The 17,156-nt window shown below is 40.2% G+C and overlaps 1 protein-coding gene across 1 annotated transcript; it reads right to left on the minus strand.

Moving 5' to 3' along the window:
• Window positions 1-251: 251 nt before the first annotated feature.
• MYNN (myoneurin) lies at window positions 252-16,381 on the minus strand. Its single transcript, XM_070946471.1, has 8 exons — window positions 16,330-16,381; window positions 14,595-14,894; window positions 12,327-13,129; window positions 9,084-9,243; window positions 8,804-8,982; window positions 8,435-8,518; window positions 8,005-8,091; window positions 252-5,382 (listed from the first exon to the last, which is right to left on the minus strand). Exons 2-8 carry the CDS (start codon window positions 14,858-14,860, stop codon window positions 5,120-5,122), a joined length of 1,842 nt encoding a protein of 613 aa, XP_070802572.1. The 5' UTR covers window positions 14,861-14,894; window positions 16,330-16,381; the 3' UTR covers window positions 252-5,119.
• Window positions 16,382-17,156: the final 775 nt, after the last annotated feature.

Genomic DNA, 17,156 nt, shown 5'->3' on the forward strand with positions numbered 1-17,156 from the left:
CAGCAATAGTTAATCTGATTGAAAACATTTATTCTGTAGCTTTTGTGTTTGCGAGTGTGTATGTTGTAACAATCATCAATATGTTTTTTATATGAATTGAACTCTCAAGTGGATTTCAGACCACTCGATTATCCTAAAATCCTTGGTTTGTTTCATGCTTAGGTCATTGATCATTCTGGAATGAAGCCTTTTTAAATCTCTTTTGTGTCCCTTTGTATCCCAAGCAACAATAGAAGAGTAGAGCCCAGAAGTGTTACAAAACCAGTTTATTCAAATCTAACATTAAAATATTGCAACCTCTGCACGGGTAGCCTCAGAGGGATGTACAAAAAACAGGAAGTCAGCTACACACACATTTACCCATGAACAAAAAAGATCTGCAAATACATGAGAAAAATATTTCAGAAATAATTTAAACTGGGGGGGGGGGGGGGAGAAGTCACAAAACTCTTCAGAATGCCCACAATCGTGCAACTCTCATGTGTAACATTCTAACATAGTAACATTCTCAGCCAAGAGCTCAACATAAGGATGAAGGACATCCCCTGTCTTCATGAAGGCAGCGTTCCATATCAGCATTAAAACCTCTGTTTAATGGCTGGTGAATCAGACCAAACAACTGGTCATCAACCAGAAGGTTACCGTATTTTTCAGAGTATAAGACGCACCTTAGTTTTTGGGGAGGAAAATAAGAAAAAAGCTGATTGACAGGTAGATTGGCCTCCTGGAATACCCCCAATCAACTGTTCCCAGAGGTGAATTTTAGCAACAGGTTCCTTGTGTCAGGTTCCGACGTTATCTCAAATAACATTTCCCAGCGCTGACACCTTGGTTGTGAGCTTTGCGCCTTGCTTTTTTTTTGTGCTTCTGAAACTCAGTTTCAGAAAAAACTTTTTTTCCTGCCTCTGAAAGCCTCCGAAACAGAGGTTCAGGAAAAAAGCCTCTGAAGCTTTGTTTGGGGGCTTCTTTTCTGAAGCTCTGCTTGGGGGCTTTTTTTCTGAAGCTTCGTTTCTGATGCTTTTTTCAGTCTCTGAAACCTTCATTTGAGAAGCTGGGCAGGGCTACATTCGGAGTATAAGACGCACCCAGATTTTCACCCTCTTTTTTGGGGGGAAAAGGTACATCTTATACTCCGAAAAATACGGTAATTTAAATCCAAAATGCAGTTGGCTCTTCCTTCTATCTCCCCCCCCCCCGCCCCCAAGCTAGAGGGGGACGCAAAATGTAGCATACCCCTCTTTGTGACACAATCCCTACAGCACCCAGCAAATTCTCACAGCTAGTACTTTAATACCAGCAGAAACCGTGATTTGTGAGAAAGATAAGTTATCGCTCAACAGTCCAAGTTTTCCCACTATCACAGTAGAATCTTGAGACTGGGAATTTAAAAAAAGGTTGTATATTCAGTTATTGCTCCAATAATTTTCAGCTCTTCCAGAGCCTAAGTAGTGTATAAGATAAAAATGGCCTTTTAAAAAAACTGCTTCGTGTACAAACCACAAACCGTAGAAAGGAAAAAAAAAATATTTATAAATATTAAATAGTCGAATACAGTCCAATAAAAACCCCAGGGACAAGATTTTTGGAAATTCTGAAACGGTATTCAAGAGTGACCCAAATCCTCTTCATCTGAAATACCTGTATTAAACTGTTTTCTCCAGAAGGTAGTTTATAATGTATTATAAAGAAATATATCCAAAACTTATCTTCCTACATGTTTTAGATTTTTTTTTTGTGCTAACAGAAGCTTAGTATCACCAGCACTAAGCAAGATTATACCACAAAAGTCTGATTTGAATGTATCAGGAAAGTATCAGAAGTAAACAACCAGATTCTCTCCATCTTCACAAAAGTAAAAAGTGGTTGCTAAGCTTCATAGAGATAACTCTCCTTTTCCTCTTCCCTAAACTATAACTCCTAAATGTAGGCTAACAATGCTAATTATGTCCTTGAGGGGGGGGGGAGGGGAAGGAAATAGGTTCCAAAGCCACTTTGTTAGAACAGCAATTTGGCTGCTGCTAATAAGGGCAAAATCCTCTTTTTAGTTTTTGTCGATTCAGAAACAGATTATTATTCAGGCTGGATTTACCAAGCAACACATCAGGCTAGGAACATAGTTCCTAAAATCAGAATTACTGAGTCTCTAGCTCTCCTGGTCCTGAAAAATGCATGGAGATGCCTTTTAAACTCTTCTCTTTTTCCTGGTCCAAAATGTCTGCACAATCACATCCAATGGCAATGTTTGCCCTTTGCATACAGTTCTACAAACTCCCAGATTCAATAATTGGGACACCTTTTAAAGACCTCTTTCCTCTTTCCATTTTGGAGGGCAAAATGCACAATACATTGCTTCGTTTTACATTATGCAATGTAAGGAATACAGTTCATTCTGTCTGAATTGGTTTCCTAGTTACTGGATTATATTTAGTTTTGCACATAAATACCATACACCTATGTAAGCCTATCTGAGTGGGTACTACAAATCTTACCCGAACCAGAATTTGAATTTGGTATAGTTGTCAGAGAGACGGTACAGGTTGCATTAGTGCTAAAACTGCTATACATTTAATAATTGTACTTTTTCTTACGACACAGTGAATTTGCTTTTGCTGCATTGGATAAATTTGTAAAAGAATGGAATCCTACTCAAATATTTCTCCACCTCTTTCAATATTCCTGGCTTGTATTTCCTAAGGTCTACAAAGAAGAATAAGAAAAGGGAGTGAAATAGTACAGCTAGCTTTTTCTTTTTTTGTTTCTTAGGAGTTTGAGCATAACTTCACCATATGTTTAAGTTCACATGCTGTTTAAGGTCAACTTAACAGCACAAACAGACATGTTTTTAAAAACATGTCCTTATCAGCAATTCCTTAAGGACGCCTCCTAGTCAAAACATGAAGACAGAATTCTAGATAAACTGAATCTTTGGCTGAAACTAGCAGGTTAATTCCTTTACAATGCAGAGCTCCTTAAAAGATATATATTTTTGGCAAGGAGTGATTGAAAAAAATAGTAAGCCACTTGGCACCTCCTCATAGAAACACTTGGAATTACTAAATGAAAAACATAACTACCACGAAGACATCAAGAGCTAAAAAAAAAAAAAGACTTGTCATTTTTTTTACTCTTCTAGAGAAGGAACCACATCTAGAGCTTGCCTTGAATTTCAACTGGAAGGGAATTGCTTTTCAAGAAAAAAAAGAACCCAACATGCCTTTAGCAGCGTAGAAATGGTCAGTGTGGATCAGTGGTGGGTTTCAAAATTTTTTACTACTGGTTCTGTAGTTGTGGCTTGGTGGGTGTGGCATGGATTGGTGGGTGTGGCTTGGTGGGCGTGGCAGGGAAGGTTACTGCAAAATCCCCATTTCCTCCTGATCAGCTGGGAGTTGGGAGGCAGAGAATAGATGGGGGTGGGGCCAGTCAGAATTTTTACTACCGGTTCTCCGAACTACTAAAAATTTCCGCTACCAGTTCTCCAGAACTGGTCAGAACCTGCTGAAACCCACCTCTGGTGTGGATATTGTACAGGTCAGCTTCTGTTGCACAAGATGTTATAATCCATTAGAAAGGATAGATCAGAAGTCAGCTATGTATTTAGAAACTGATTTGGTATGCATGAACCACTCAGAATTTAAAACTAGATGAGTAGAGAAGTGATCAGATAGTTTGCCAGAGAAAAGATGGAATGTCAGTATTTCTTCTTCAGCCCCTTCATTTTTCTGATAGCCGTGGAGGAAATAAAATTCTTTTTCTACAACTAACATGACAGATCAAGCTAACAATCTTCTCAGAAAGCTACTAACTTTTGTGAGATGACTGATAAACCAGTAGAGCTTTTCTTAAATCTGTAACCAAGCCATTCCAATTTTTTTTCAAGCCAGGGATATCTGAAACCGGAAACAAAAGTTCTGGGACCAAATAATTGGACTAGCCGAATCTGTATAGAATAGGTAGCAAGTCAGAAAAAAATTACTTTGGATGATTCTAGCTTTGAATTTTATCCCCAAGACCTGAAATCTAACTTCAAGGACATCATAATTATATTATTATCTATCAATGGAGCCAACATATAGCACCCTAATGATGAACCTATGGCAGGCAAAGCCATGTGACCCGGCACGCGTGGCCTTGCCTGTTTGTCTTTCGGGTTTCTGGCGCACATGTGAGCGTGATGATCAGCTGTCCTTCACACGCGCAGCAGTGCTGAAAACTGGCCTGAGCATGCACGCTGCCCAACTGATCATCAGGCGCGCATGTGCACTAGACTCCGAAAGTTTAGCTTTTCTGGAGCGTGGCCCTGACGAGCGTGTGCATGCACACAGGATGTTTCCGTGTGAAAGTTTCGCCATCACTGATATAGCACAATCACTGATAATAACTTATCAGGCTATTTCACTGATATAGGTAACTTTGCAAATTTCTGTTTAGATAAGAAATTCATTCTGTGGCCTACATAGCAAATATCATTGCAGCTTCCTATATCCAATGACTTAATCTCTCATTCAGATTTATCTCTGCTCCTGGACACCTGGCATCTTCTTCAGATAGCCTCCTCTGTCCCAAGATCCTAATTTTCCATGACAGAAAAGTTGACATCTTGGAAATGTCACAACTCTCCCCATCTTTTGTCCAATGGCATCCAGTTGTATCTGTAACACTCCGTGGAACATATTGGGCAGCTGCCGCATCTATATTGGCTGTTTTCAAAGTTGCTTTCAATTATTGTTGGGTTTGTTTATTTCAAAAGCTAAGTCATTTAGGGTTTAAAAAAGACACTAATTTCAGTTCAATGTTTTTAGCTTGAATACCTTGACTTAGTTTCTGCATGAACACTGAAGGGTCTTCCCCGTGTTAAATGGTTTAGGGTTCTTAAGGCAGATGTTGAAGAAAAACAAAAGATTTTTTTTATCTCCTAGAAAATGCAATCATCTTGATTCTTTCAGGTGAAAATACATAATCTTTGTCCTAGAGTAACAAAATATTAGAGAAAAAGCTGAATTCAAAGCAAAGATGCATCACCCAAAGTCCATAGTGGAAACTGAGATGAAATCTAGCTCACCCACAGCTCCTTTTGATCAGAGACGCTTGGATTTCTATAGTTTTCACCACTCAACAGTTGTCAGTACAATTGTTGGAGGAAAATAAACTGAGGTTCTGAATATCCCGTGATGGAAGATCTCAGAAGTGTGTCAGATGGGGAAGACTGACCATCCGTGACAGGCAGCAATATCTGATGATCCTCTGTTCCAATGGGCAGAGGCAATAGGTCTGAAGGCTTCACATCAGCAGATTCCAGCAAAAGGCTTTTCTCACTTGGAATTGAATCTTGCTCGCTGAAGGAAGAAGGGTCAAGTGTGATGGAATCCAATGGGTACTCGGAATCTGAAATGTCAAAACAAAACGGAAGAATTACTCTTGAAAATAAAGACCTATTTACTAATATACCATGTAACATGGCATACGAGGAACATTAAATTTTATTTATTTTATATTTCTATTTACACACACACACACACACACACACACACACACACACATTGTCCCATCTCCCACATAGAGGAACTCTGGCCAGTGTACAATATAATCAATACAATAATATTTAATTTACTAAGACTGTATTACCATTATTCTTCTCTTCCTTACTAGTAACTATCTCTTCCCACTTATTACTATAACCATGTTGCTTGTATCTTTCAATTTATATTGTTTTTATTTGTTTCCTAGTACGATTTGATACCTTTTTAGTAACCTTGACTATCAGTAAGTGCTGTATCTTATGATTCTTGATGAATATATTTTATTTTTTCTTTACGTACACTGAGAGCATATGCACCAAAGACAAATTCCTTGTGTGTCCAATCACACTTGGCCAATAAAGAATTCTATTCTATTCTATTCTATTCTATTCTATTCTATTCTATTCTATTCTATTCTATTCTATTCTATTCTATTCTATTCTATTCTATTCTATTCTTTTCTATTCTATTCTATTCTTAAAACATTTCAATCAAATAATTTAAGATTAAAAATTTAAAAATGTAAAACAGCACTATAAAGCTGCAAGAGATAGATCAAAAATGGGGAGACTAAAGAGTTGTTAATATAGGCGAGGGGAAGGGTTCTCATGGCAAGGCTACACAGCTAGGTTTTGACCCCTCTGCGGAAAGCCAAGAGATTGGGGGGCTTTCCATACCTCTGAGGGCAAGATGTGCCACACAGCAGGGACAGTGGCAGAAATTCTCTGACTGAAGGGGTTCCTGGCATATTTTCCCTGCCTGGATGAGCGGGATGGGCAGATGTGATACATAGGGCTTTATAGGTAACAACCAACATCTAGCCAACGCCGAACACAGCAATTAGCTTCTAGATTTATAAGAATATTTGAAAAAGTTGTTTCCCTTTCTTTCCCAATCAACCCTTCCTCCCCACCCCCCACCCCCATAATATTTAGCTAGCATAGCCACTGGCACTAACGGGAATTGGACTGCAACATATTATTTATTTTTTAGAGTTATATCTTATCCTTCATTCAGAAGATCAAGGCAGCACACCACAGTGCTTCTTCTTCTGGTTTTCCTCACAGCCTATGGGAGAGGTTGAGCTGAGAGAGCAAATGGTTCCAAACCACCCAGTCAGTTTCTGTGGCTTAGCACCAGAACCGAACACAGTCTGTGTCCATCTAAGACTTTAACCACTGAGGCACACTGTCTCTTTTTTTAAAAAAAGTGCTACTGAGGAAAGGCTCTTCTGGACCTTCATCAGAATAGCCAATCTGTTAGAGTAGTATAATTTTCCCTTAGAAATAAATTAATACTTTCCACCTCATATGCCTATTTTGGGCAACGATCTCCAACCTTTCCGGTTTTGTGGACCAGCAGGGGGGAAGGGGAGGAGAGGGAATGGTTACACGCGAGTGGCTGGTGAGGACGTGTGCAGCCCCATTTGCACAAAGGGTGGACACACGCACCTGTCGTACAAATAGAGTTGTGCACGCTTGCCCACAGTCCAGTTCCAAATGAGCCAAGGCCCGGTAATGCGCTGCAGCCTAGAGGTTGGGGGACCCCTGATTTAAGGCAATGCACTGTTAATTTCCAATAAAACTAGAGTTTGAAATTCACATTTTATTTTTAAGGATTCCAGCCACAAGGTCATAAAGGTCTATCCACTGATGACTATGATCCTCAGTTTCAAGAAAAAAAATTGCAAAGAGGTGGCAGGAAGATGAAGAATGTTAAAGCAGTATACCTGAAAACTAATCACGTCTTTGCAGATATATTAAGCCTTCAAATGCCTATACCTAAAAACTACACAATCGTATTGTCTTCTGCACCCACCACCACAACACCCAGAAAGCTACCCAAGCACCCATACTGTAGCTGAGGGGTGGGTAGGTGGAACATGTCTGACACAGATATCACCATAAATCTTTCAAGTATTTGATTGTAATATAAAACACAGCACTGGAATAATGAATTTTATTGTAAGAACAATAAAAGACATGAAATTAGTTTTTACAAGTTACATGAGATTCAGCCCTGCATAAAAAAAAAAAAGCTAAATGATTAACCTATCAAAACAAACAGTACAGAGGGAAGGGGAATCATTTCAACTGAAGAAAAGCAGTACTGGAAACGTGAATGCAACATTCCTATATTTTCCTGCCCATTTATCCTTTCCTGGTTCCAGTTTGTTTTCTTAGTTTCTTTCAATATTTTATGCAGGGATAGATTAGCAACAGAGAATGTCAGGACGTTGCTACAAAAAATCCAGCATTTCACTTTGTTAGCTTAGAGGACTGAGGCACAGATTTCTCTGCTTTGAACAGAGACTAAGTAAAATGCCTTTGAACTAGGCCAGGGGTCTCCAACCTTGGCAACTTTCAGACTTGTGGCAAAAGCTGGCTGAGGAACTCTGGGAGTTGAAGTCCACATGTCTTAAAGTTGCCAAGGTTGGAGACCCCTGATTTAGGCTACGTAAGCATTAGGTATTAAAGTCAGCACTTACCCGAATGAACTTTCAATTTGTGTTTCTTTAGGTTCTTGATATCTGTATAGGAGTTTCCACACAGCTCACAGATAAATGGTCTTTCCCCTTAAAGCAAAATTTCTAGTCAGACTCACTATATAGATATTTCAACAGGAAGGGGTGGTGGTGAAATCACCCTTCAATTAGCAAATGAGCAGTAGTATAGCATTAAGCAACATTTTTTTTTAAAAAAAAATGATTCATATGCCGCCCTTCTCCGGAGACTCAGGGCGGCTTACAGTGCGTTAAGCAATAGCCTTCATACTTTTGTATATATTATACAAAGTCAGCTTATTGCCCCCACAAACTGGGTCCTCAATTTACCTACCTTAGAAAGGATGGAAGGCTGGGTCAACCTTGAGCCTGGCAAGATTTCATGCATAAGTAATAGATTTGCTTCAGATTTTACCTGTATGAGACCGGAAGTGTTTGTTAAGTTCTCCTGAAGAAATGAAGCTTTTGCCACAAATGCCACATATATAAGGTTTCTCTCCTGCAGAGAAAATATGGGATAAGTTATCAGAAAATGCTGCCTTTCACCTACACTCTAATATAGGCAGCATAGTCCCTTTGATATATAGAACAGTCTTAATCAGATGCTGGTTCTCCAAACTTTTTAGTCTGTTATTGTTATTGTTTAAACTGTTATAGTCTGTTTAGTCTGTTTCCTACTGAGGGCAAAAGACACATGAGTCCATGTTTTGCCTTTCGAAAGTTCCCTTTTTATAGCTACACCAACCCAGTAAGGCCTCCCTAATTCATTTTATTTCAGGATCACCTGTATGCTTTCTTGAGTGAGTGATGAGTGAACTTGAAACGGCAAACGTTTTCCCACAGGTGTCACAGACATAAGGCTTTTCTCCCGTGTGTCGTCGCACATGGTAAGTCAACGTGCTTGCTTGTGCAAATCGCTGCCCACACCGATCACAGACATATGGCTTCTCTCCACTGTGTTTCCTAAGGTACAAAAGTAAAACCTACTATCAGTGCCCCGGTGGCTTTTCAGCAAACAACATCATCTTTAGCCAAGTTTCAGATGATGCTCATTATTCACTCACCTGGCGTGAATCTTTAGATTACTCGAAGTTGCAAATTGCAGATTGCAGGCGTCACACTTGTACGGTTTCTCCTCTCCGTGATGCATTCGGCTATGGAAAACAAGCTGGCATTTCTGAACAAAACCTTTGTCACAGAGATCGCATTTGTATGGCTTTTCACCTGCAAAGGGAATTAAAGGGAATTACTTTAGCCATGCCTTCTAAAGTAGGGGTCTCCAACCTTGGCAACTTTATGACTTGTGGACTTCAACTCCCAGAATGTGCATGCGCTGGCTGAGGAATTCTGGGAGTTGAAATCCACAAGTTGTAAAGTTGCCAAGGTTGGAGACTCCTGTTCTAAAGGATTCCCCCCCCCTCCCCCCCCGTTCTGGACAAAAAGGAATTATGGACAGAGACAAGGAGATATGGCTGAATTTCAGAGAGTGGGCAGGACCCCATCTGGTGACATCATTTGGACCCTAGGGGAGGTCCATCTCCTTGGCTGACGAAGCTCTTTATTCCAGCTTAACAGCACTTCAATCTATTGCCAGTAATCGATGCAACGGAGAGAGGTTTTTCCTGATTATCCAGAATAAATTAGCCGTAACCGCCCATGTAAAGCTGGAAAACGTTTTGCCACAAATCAACCCCTTAGCAAATGTTCAGGAGTTCTAGTATTGTCTTTCTGCTTAATTAAGGCTTGAACATTTTCAGATGCTGTTTACTCCACTGAGTCTTGGAATGATTACACATTTAACGGGAAGGAAGACATAGGTAGCGGTGTCTGTGTTCCTTTCATGGTTTTGCAATAGTTTATCAAGTCAAATTTGACATTCCAAGTTTATTTATGTATTCATTACGTTTATATGCCACCCATCTCACTAAGCAAGCAACTCTTTGTGGCTTACAATGTCATAAATAACAGTACAAAACAACTAGAAGGTTTAAAACATTGACCATCAAAAATTAAAACACAAAGTTGCACCCTGTACACTGCAGAGACGATTCAGACCAACATAGGTATTTGTTAGTTCTAGAAGATTGCATGGACAAAAATACCGTGTAGAAAGATACGACTTAATTATCACATAATCCTCACACACACACACAACAAACCAATGAAAAGAATGGTGACAACCTTACACTGTTACTTATTAAGATTTTAAATACTATGCATAGGAGCCACACACTACAACTTCCATCGCAAACATTTTTAAAACACTGCCAGAAAAGGAGAAAAAAAACCTGTTGTCGGTTTTCTTTTACAATGATCAGTCTGAAGGATTACTAGAAGAGTCCTTTTCTGGGGCGGAAAAATTTAATTAATTCATTCAAGCTTACTGGTTACTTACTGGTTTACAGCCAACGTGATACCTAAGAAAAATGACTTTTCTCACCTCTCCTTTCTCCTAGCTGTCTTCAGCTTTCGGTTTTAGATTCTGGGCATTTATCCAGTTAGCATCTGGCATGTCTTTCTAGCCAAACAACGTGACCTTGGGTGTCTTCCCAAAACACTGACTGTGAAAAACTGAACTCTTCTTTGCCATGCTTTCAGTTCACAGAGAGCGAAGAAGGACCTTACTGTATTCCTTTTCGGTCTTGTTGTTTCTCTCCTATGTTTCCTGGCCTAGGGATTCCCTGCCTTAGCACTTAGCCTCTCCCTTCCCTTGTCCAGCCCTTGCCAGTTATTATCACAGACCGGGGGACAACTGCTTGGGAGCGAGTTCAGCAGGACCAATATAAGAGCTCTCTCTCTGTTTCCTATTTTAGCACTCTCTTTTACTGCTAGCTGCTGTGACTTTGGCTGATTTGATGCCTGACCTGGTTTTGTGGCTGCTGTTTGGGCCAGATCAGGAGTTGGCATTTAGTCACTGTTCTTCCCACTGGACAGCTTCTTCCTAGCTGCGAGAACCAAGCAGAACAGGAAGCTCTCTCCTTGACTTACCAGACAGGTCACTCACACCAGTCAATGTCCTTGGAAGTCTGATCGTTCCATTACTGGACTCCATCTTTCTGATATCACTGCAATCCCTATAAACTTCAGCTGCTACTTTAAAGCTGAGCTGCCAGGCCACTCTCTGAAGCCTCTGTCTGTTTCCTCCTTATTGAGCCCCACAACTTACAACATCATCTATATGTACTTCATCTGAGTCTGGTTTTCTTCAGCCTTCTTCCACTAGCTCTCCACCACCCCAAATCTTCAGCTACCACTATGTCATGTTATGCCATAAACACCCAGTTGCCACCCCAACTTCTCTGGAATTAGCAATAGCAATAGCACGTATATACCGCTTTACAGTGCTTTTACAGCCCTCTCTAAGCGGTTTACAGAGTCAGCATATTTCCCCCCAACAATTTTGGTCCTCATTTTACCCACCTTGGAAGGATGGAAGGCTGAGTCAACCTTGAGCCTGGTGAGATTTGAACTGCCGAACTGCAGGCAGCCAGCAGTCAGCAAAAGTAACCTGTAGTACTGTACTTTAACCACTGCACCACTGAGGCTCTAGCCTTTTTAAATAGCCAATTAGCCTTTTAAAAGCCTTTTTGCCTCACACATGCTCTGCCCTGATAAATGTTTATGTGCAAGACATAAGGGTGACACCGCAGTGCTTTCACTCAACTCTCTCATCATCTAAATCATAAGATTCTCTAACGTTTTTACAATTATGGCAAAAACCAAACTTACTGCTTACATCAAAGTAGGTATGCACTGTCAACCAGAACCTGTGCAGCAGAAACCATTTTATTTAATAAGATTTTGCGGAAGGTCTAACTATGTTTTAGTAATGCAGTGTGGGCATATATATATATATATTGCTTTACTTTTCTTTTACTTACTTGGAAGAACTTTTATAATATCCCTACCTAAATAGTTTTGGCAAGAAACAAGGGCTACAAATATTACACAAAGGGTAGAATAAGGCTATAGCTCACAAATCAGTAAACCAGTATATCAGGACAAAGTAATACATCTACTCTGAAAATGCCCAGGACTGAACTTTCTGCTCACAAACTATATATGGTAAAACATTATATCTCTCCTTGCAGCTTATAGAAGCAAGAAATACTGATATATCTAGCTTCATTTGGTAGGGGAATACCTGCTTGAAAAAAAATCATCTGAAGATGAAGACCATTCCTGAATTCTACTTATATTATTATAACTGACCACAAGTTGGCAAAAGGGAATTTATTTGAAAGATGGGTAACCTTTCCTGCTCATTGTGACAGGATATAATCCCCAAACCCAAACAGATAGCCTACCTGTGTGAGTTCTTACATGCGTTTTCAGCTGGTTGCATTGGGTAAACGCCTTGTCGCACAGCTGGCACACGTATGGTTTGACTCCCTTGTGAATCCGCATGTGCCGTCTCAGGCTACTAGATTCAGAAAATATCTTCCCACATGTATTACACACTGGCTTGGCCTTGGGGTATTTCTGATCCAGCTCTTCTCCCGAGCTCTCCAACTGATAGGAGTTCTTGTCACTGGTAATGTTAGATAAGCAGTGCTCTTTCAAAGCACAATTTTGATGTGGTTTGCCTTGTTTTGGCTTCACGGCCATAGTCTGCACAAGGATTTCTTGAGCAGCAAAAGTTTCACTCTCCACCACAGGGGTAAGTTGTAGTTCAGAATTATCACCACCTTGGGCAGCTTGTTCTGTTATCTCGGTGGCCAATTTATTTGCGTCTAAAAACATCTCCATGGCAGAGTTTTCTGCAACATCACCTGGATATTGTACTGGCTTGCTCGGTGGGTGTTTGGGGGAACTGAAGGCTTTTTTTCGTTTTTTGGGTTGAACAGGTTTTTTTTCCAGGGCTCCTGTTAAGACTGGAGATTGAGCTATATCCACTGAAGGGGCTTCTGATTTCTCCTGGTTATTGTAGTCACGAAGTGTTAGCAGGCAAGTCTGTTGGTTCAATGCAATATTCCCAGTGATACTAGAAGTTTCTGTAGAAGAAGGATTAGCAATAAAAGCAAAATCTTCCATTTTAATTTTACATTTAGTGACTACTTCCTCCACTTTAAGATAGTCGGCAGCCTGGTGAATTTCTTTAACATTCCAACTGCAAGAAAAATATACATGAAGAAAACCGAGGGTCTTAAAAATGCACGAGTATTAAATTGAGAAAACAGATACAGTTTTTAACAAGACTTTAAAAATCTAGATCAGAAATAAGACTTATAATATGCTCCCTTTTCCTCTTTTGAAATGGCCATTAAATCACAAAAATAAGCATCAGCCATAAAAGTGATGTCACTGCTTTTATAATCCCATTTTACCAATCAGTTCACCTGAACTATGTAGTCTAATACTGTTATTGACCAAATCTGATACTTGGATGTTAGCTGACATGGAGCATGTCACAACAGAAGTACTGCCACCTAAAAATATGGTAAATATTAAGACATGAGAGCCAATGCTTAGATAGACCACTGGGCAAATTCTAAGCTTGAAAATGTTGAAGTCGGTTTAGCCAACAAAAATGTTGAATAGAAAATAATTGCCAACAATTTTTATATATCACCAAGTGATACTAACTGAATTATTCCTTTAGTCACCTCTGTGAGAGGCAGAGGAATGTAGTGGTTCAAGTATTTGGACTAGAAGTGGGGAGATTCAAGTTCTCTCTATCCTCAGTCATGGAAAATCATCAGGTGACTTCAGACATCCTCACATGTACAATGACAATAAAGGTTGCTATTATTATTATTATTAATTATTATTAATTATTATTATTTTGTTCATTAAATATGAAACTCAGTCACCTGAACATTCAAAAATGTATCACAAATACCATTGACTGGTGCTAACAGTTGATACAGGTTGCTGCCAGCATCCTAGGTATCAACCAAGTACCTTCTTAAGATGTACGATGTTCCAAGTAGCACAGATTTTTGCAGTTCCGCTGGTGTTATTGCAGGAAGCTGCAATGTGCTGATGTATGTTATAAAATTCTTGGACATGGTACCAAGTGCCCCGATGACAATGGGTATCACTGTTACATGTTAATAATACTGTTGTTGTTGTTGTTGTTGTTATATATTATTATTACATGGTGGTTCTCGTGGGGACAAGTAAGAGGAGCAAATACTATTGTTGGCTTCTTGAATTCCTGTACAAAGACAGGCTATAAATATAAAATCTCAATACATAGCAAGCGGTATCAGTTCTAATTCCTTGTAACAAGCTGCTGTCATACAATCTGTTAAGCTGTTGCTTGTTATGACACTTCAACCGAAAGGCATTTCCCCCCCCCATTCCTTGCTTAATACTGATTTTTTTTAAAGTACACCACTCATATAACAGAGGATTTTGTACTATGAAATGAGGAGCTTGCAAATTGGATTAAACTAATCGTCATATGACATTGCACATCACCTTGCATATATTAGTTTCTTCTTCTGTTCCTGCCTGCTTTATTTCTGTGACATCTTAACTTACATTGTAATTTTTATCTTAAGCGAGAACATTCTGTTTAGTTCTCTGTCTAGTATTTCCTTTAACACTAAATAAATATCCAGCCATACCTATCAAGGTTTAAATTTCCTGTGTATATGAATTCCAAAAGTTTCTGAAATCCATCAACCTTCACTTGATTCTGATCCAGAAATATATTACTCTCTGAAGTATCCCTGTAAATAGCCCAAAAGTACTCGCTAAAAGATGCAAGAACATTTCGATGAGCTTTGAACTGGAATTCACCAATAATGATGGTGCAGTCACAAAGGAAGCCCACTTCACGCTGCCTGTTCAGACTTTCCAGTAGATGCTCACAGTGATGGGAACACTGCATTTTGCGTAATGGTGCACAGTATCTTCCCTTTGGCCTGAGAAGAAAAACAAATATATAAGCATCAGGGTTCCTACGGTAGTTTCAGCAGAATAAAAGAAACAACACAAACCCATTCAAAGATTTGTCTCTGTCTACTATTTTTGTATTATTTAGACAACAGAATCTAATTATTATGAAAACAAGCAAAATGCTCAGACAAAACTAAAACTATTTCATTTGCCAAATACAACCTCCCCACAGGTGCTACAGTTCACAAAAATACATTTGCTGGGAAAAGATGTTCTAGAAAATATGAGCATTCCCTTTCCAAAAGAAGCAAATTTAAATCACATCAAAAAGAAAGGAGGTTAAACACTATTTTAGGATATAATGAGAGATTTTGAAAACTGGACTCTCTTTCGGTTTGTCAACCAGAGGCTGAATCGGATGGGTGCCCTATCAGATTTCCTGCATCATCCGAGCAGGTTTTCCCCACAACCCCATGCAAAGTATATTTGGCAGAATAAATTCAAGAAGCCAAACTTAAAAGGCGTATTTCAGTTGCAAAGCTCAACTGAGACTCTTCCCATTTTATGCAAAGGGTATTTATATCTTACTGCTCAATGCCTTTATGTAGGGATCCAGATACAAAGGGCAGAATAGGATTTGGAGTGCCAGTAGGCACAGGGATCCATCTGCAATCCCCCAAAGACACCTTTACTTTTCCGTGTTCTTAATAGCCTCTTTATTTATTACATTTATTGGCCGCCCAATCTTACCCCAAGATAACTCTGGGTGGTTTACAATATTAAAAAGACTAAAACTACACAAATGAAATACTACAAAAAAAACGTGATGCGCAATCCTAGCTGACAGATGGGGAAGAAGCAGGATGAGTAAGGGGTGTGTTATTTATCTAATCCATCTACACGGAGTGGCAAGTTGGACCAGGACTGGAGAGACCCAGATTCAAGGGAGACCCCCAACTTCCATTAGAGAAACTCACTGGGTGATTTGGGCTCAGTCGCCCTTCCTCACCCTAATAAGGCTGTTAAGGGGTTACTCCCTGTGCAAGATGCATGGAGCCCTCTAATAACAAGCAAATACACTGTGTGTGGGGGGGGGAGTTTTGGGGCAATATTGCAGAGTGGCATCTCCTGTAAGAGCAGAACACAAACTGGCATCAGCATCTTTTCAGCTTTCCCTTTTGCCTAAGGATCTGGCTGAGAGGTGGGAGGGGGAAGAGCTTCCAAATCTGACCTCCCCAAATGCCGGCTCTCTCCTGTCACACACGCCCGCCAGCTGGGCTTGCCTCCCACCCACTTCTTCTCCTCGGTCCTTCGGATTTCTCTCCAGCAAGCCCGGGGTGTCCCTTCTCCATCCTTCTCCCCACCCCCACCCCCCAGCCATCCAGCCCCAATGGTTCCGTCCTAGCCCGCTTCTCCTTTACTCTCTCCCTCCCTCCCTTCAGAATTACTGGGCAAACACACCTGGCAGGGGTGGCAACTCGAGAGCGGAAGCCTCTTCCGCTCAGGGCGCCATTTTGCGATGACGCGTTGTTGAGTCCGCCTCCTTGGTTGGTGGCGTTTCAAGGCTCACTTCCGTTCGCCGAGCCAATTCCAGCCAGGAAAGAATGGCGATGGCTGCGGTTGGAATCGGGGCGGGGCTTAATGACGTCGTTGTGGGGGAAAAATGGGCGTTTCTCCACAGCCTAAACTACATTTCCCATGATGCCTAGCGCCATAAATTATTAATTTTTAGGGAGAGGGGGTGCGAGTGACTTTGTAGAGACGGATGGAGCGAGAGCTATTTGTCATCTGGTTAAAGTGGAAATTAAGTATATTAGGATTTATTGGAATGTCTGTAGTGCATCTAGATCAGTGTTTCTCAACCTTGGTAGCTTGAAGATGGGTAGACTTCAACTCCCAGAATCCCCCAGCCAGCACTGCTGGCTGGGGGATTCTGGGAGTTGAAGTCCACCCATCTTCAAGCTACCAAGGTTGAGAAACACTGATCTAGACAAAGGAACGCGCATTAGCCATTAGCTACATAAAACCATTACTCTTACTTTTGCGCCTCCAAGTCGGAAACAAAAGTAATAAACAGTTATTTCAAAGCTGCACGGTTGCAATATTAAAACGTTGAGATGCACGGTTTTTTTAAAAACTATTATTTTTTTAAAAAGTTGTTCCTAGACATTGGGAGCATGTGTAAAAAAATGTATTAAAAGCAAATTTATTGCCACAAATTGTTTGAGGGAAAGTCCATTTTTAAGCATTTTCTGTCCATTATAAATAAAATACATTTAAAAAAAACT

This window comes from Pituophis catenifer, unplaced genomic scaffold, assembly GCF_029215685.1.
Source record: "Pituophis catenifer annectens isolate HBS135680 unplaced genomic scaffold, rPitCat1.0.hap2 SCAF_6, whole genome shotgun sequence".
Classification (NCBI taxonomy): Eukaryota; Metazoa; Chordata; class Lepidosauria; order Squamata; family Colubridae; genus Pituophis; species Pituophis catenifer.

Bases quoted from the DNA above. Each gene is read 5' to 3' on its own strand.
- MYNN (XM_070946471.1), bottom strand. From the start codon at position 14,860: ATGCAGTGTTCCCATCACTGTGAGCATCTACTGGAAAGTCTGAACAGG. The intron at 9,244-12,326 runs GTAGGCTATCTG...TTCCCTTTGCAG, and splicing joins GCATGTAAGAACTCACACAG to GTGAAAAGCCATACAAATGC. The intron at 8,983-9,083 runs GTGAGTGAATAA...TTTGTACCTTAG, and splicing joins AATCTAAAGATTCACGCCAG to GAAACACAGTGGAGAGAAGC.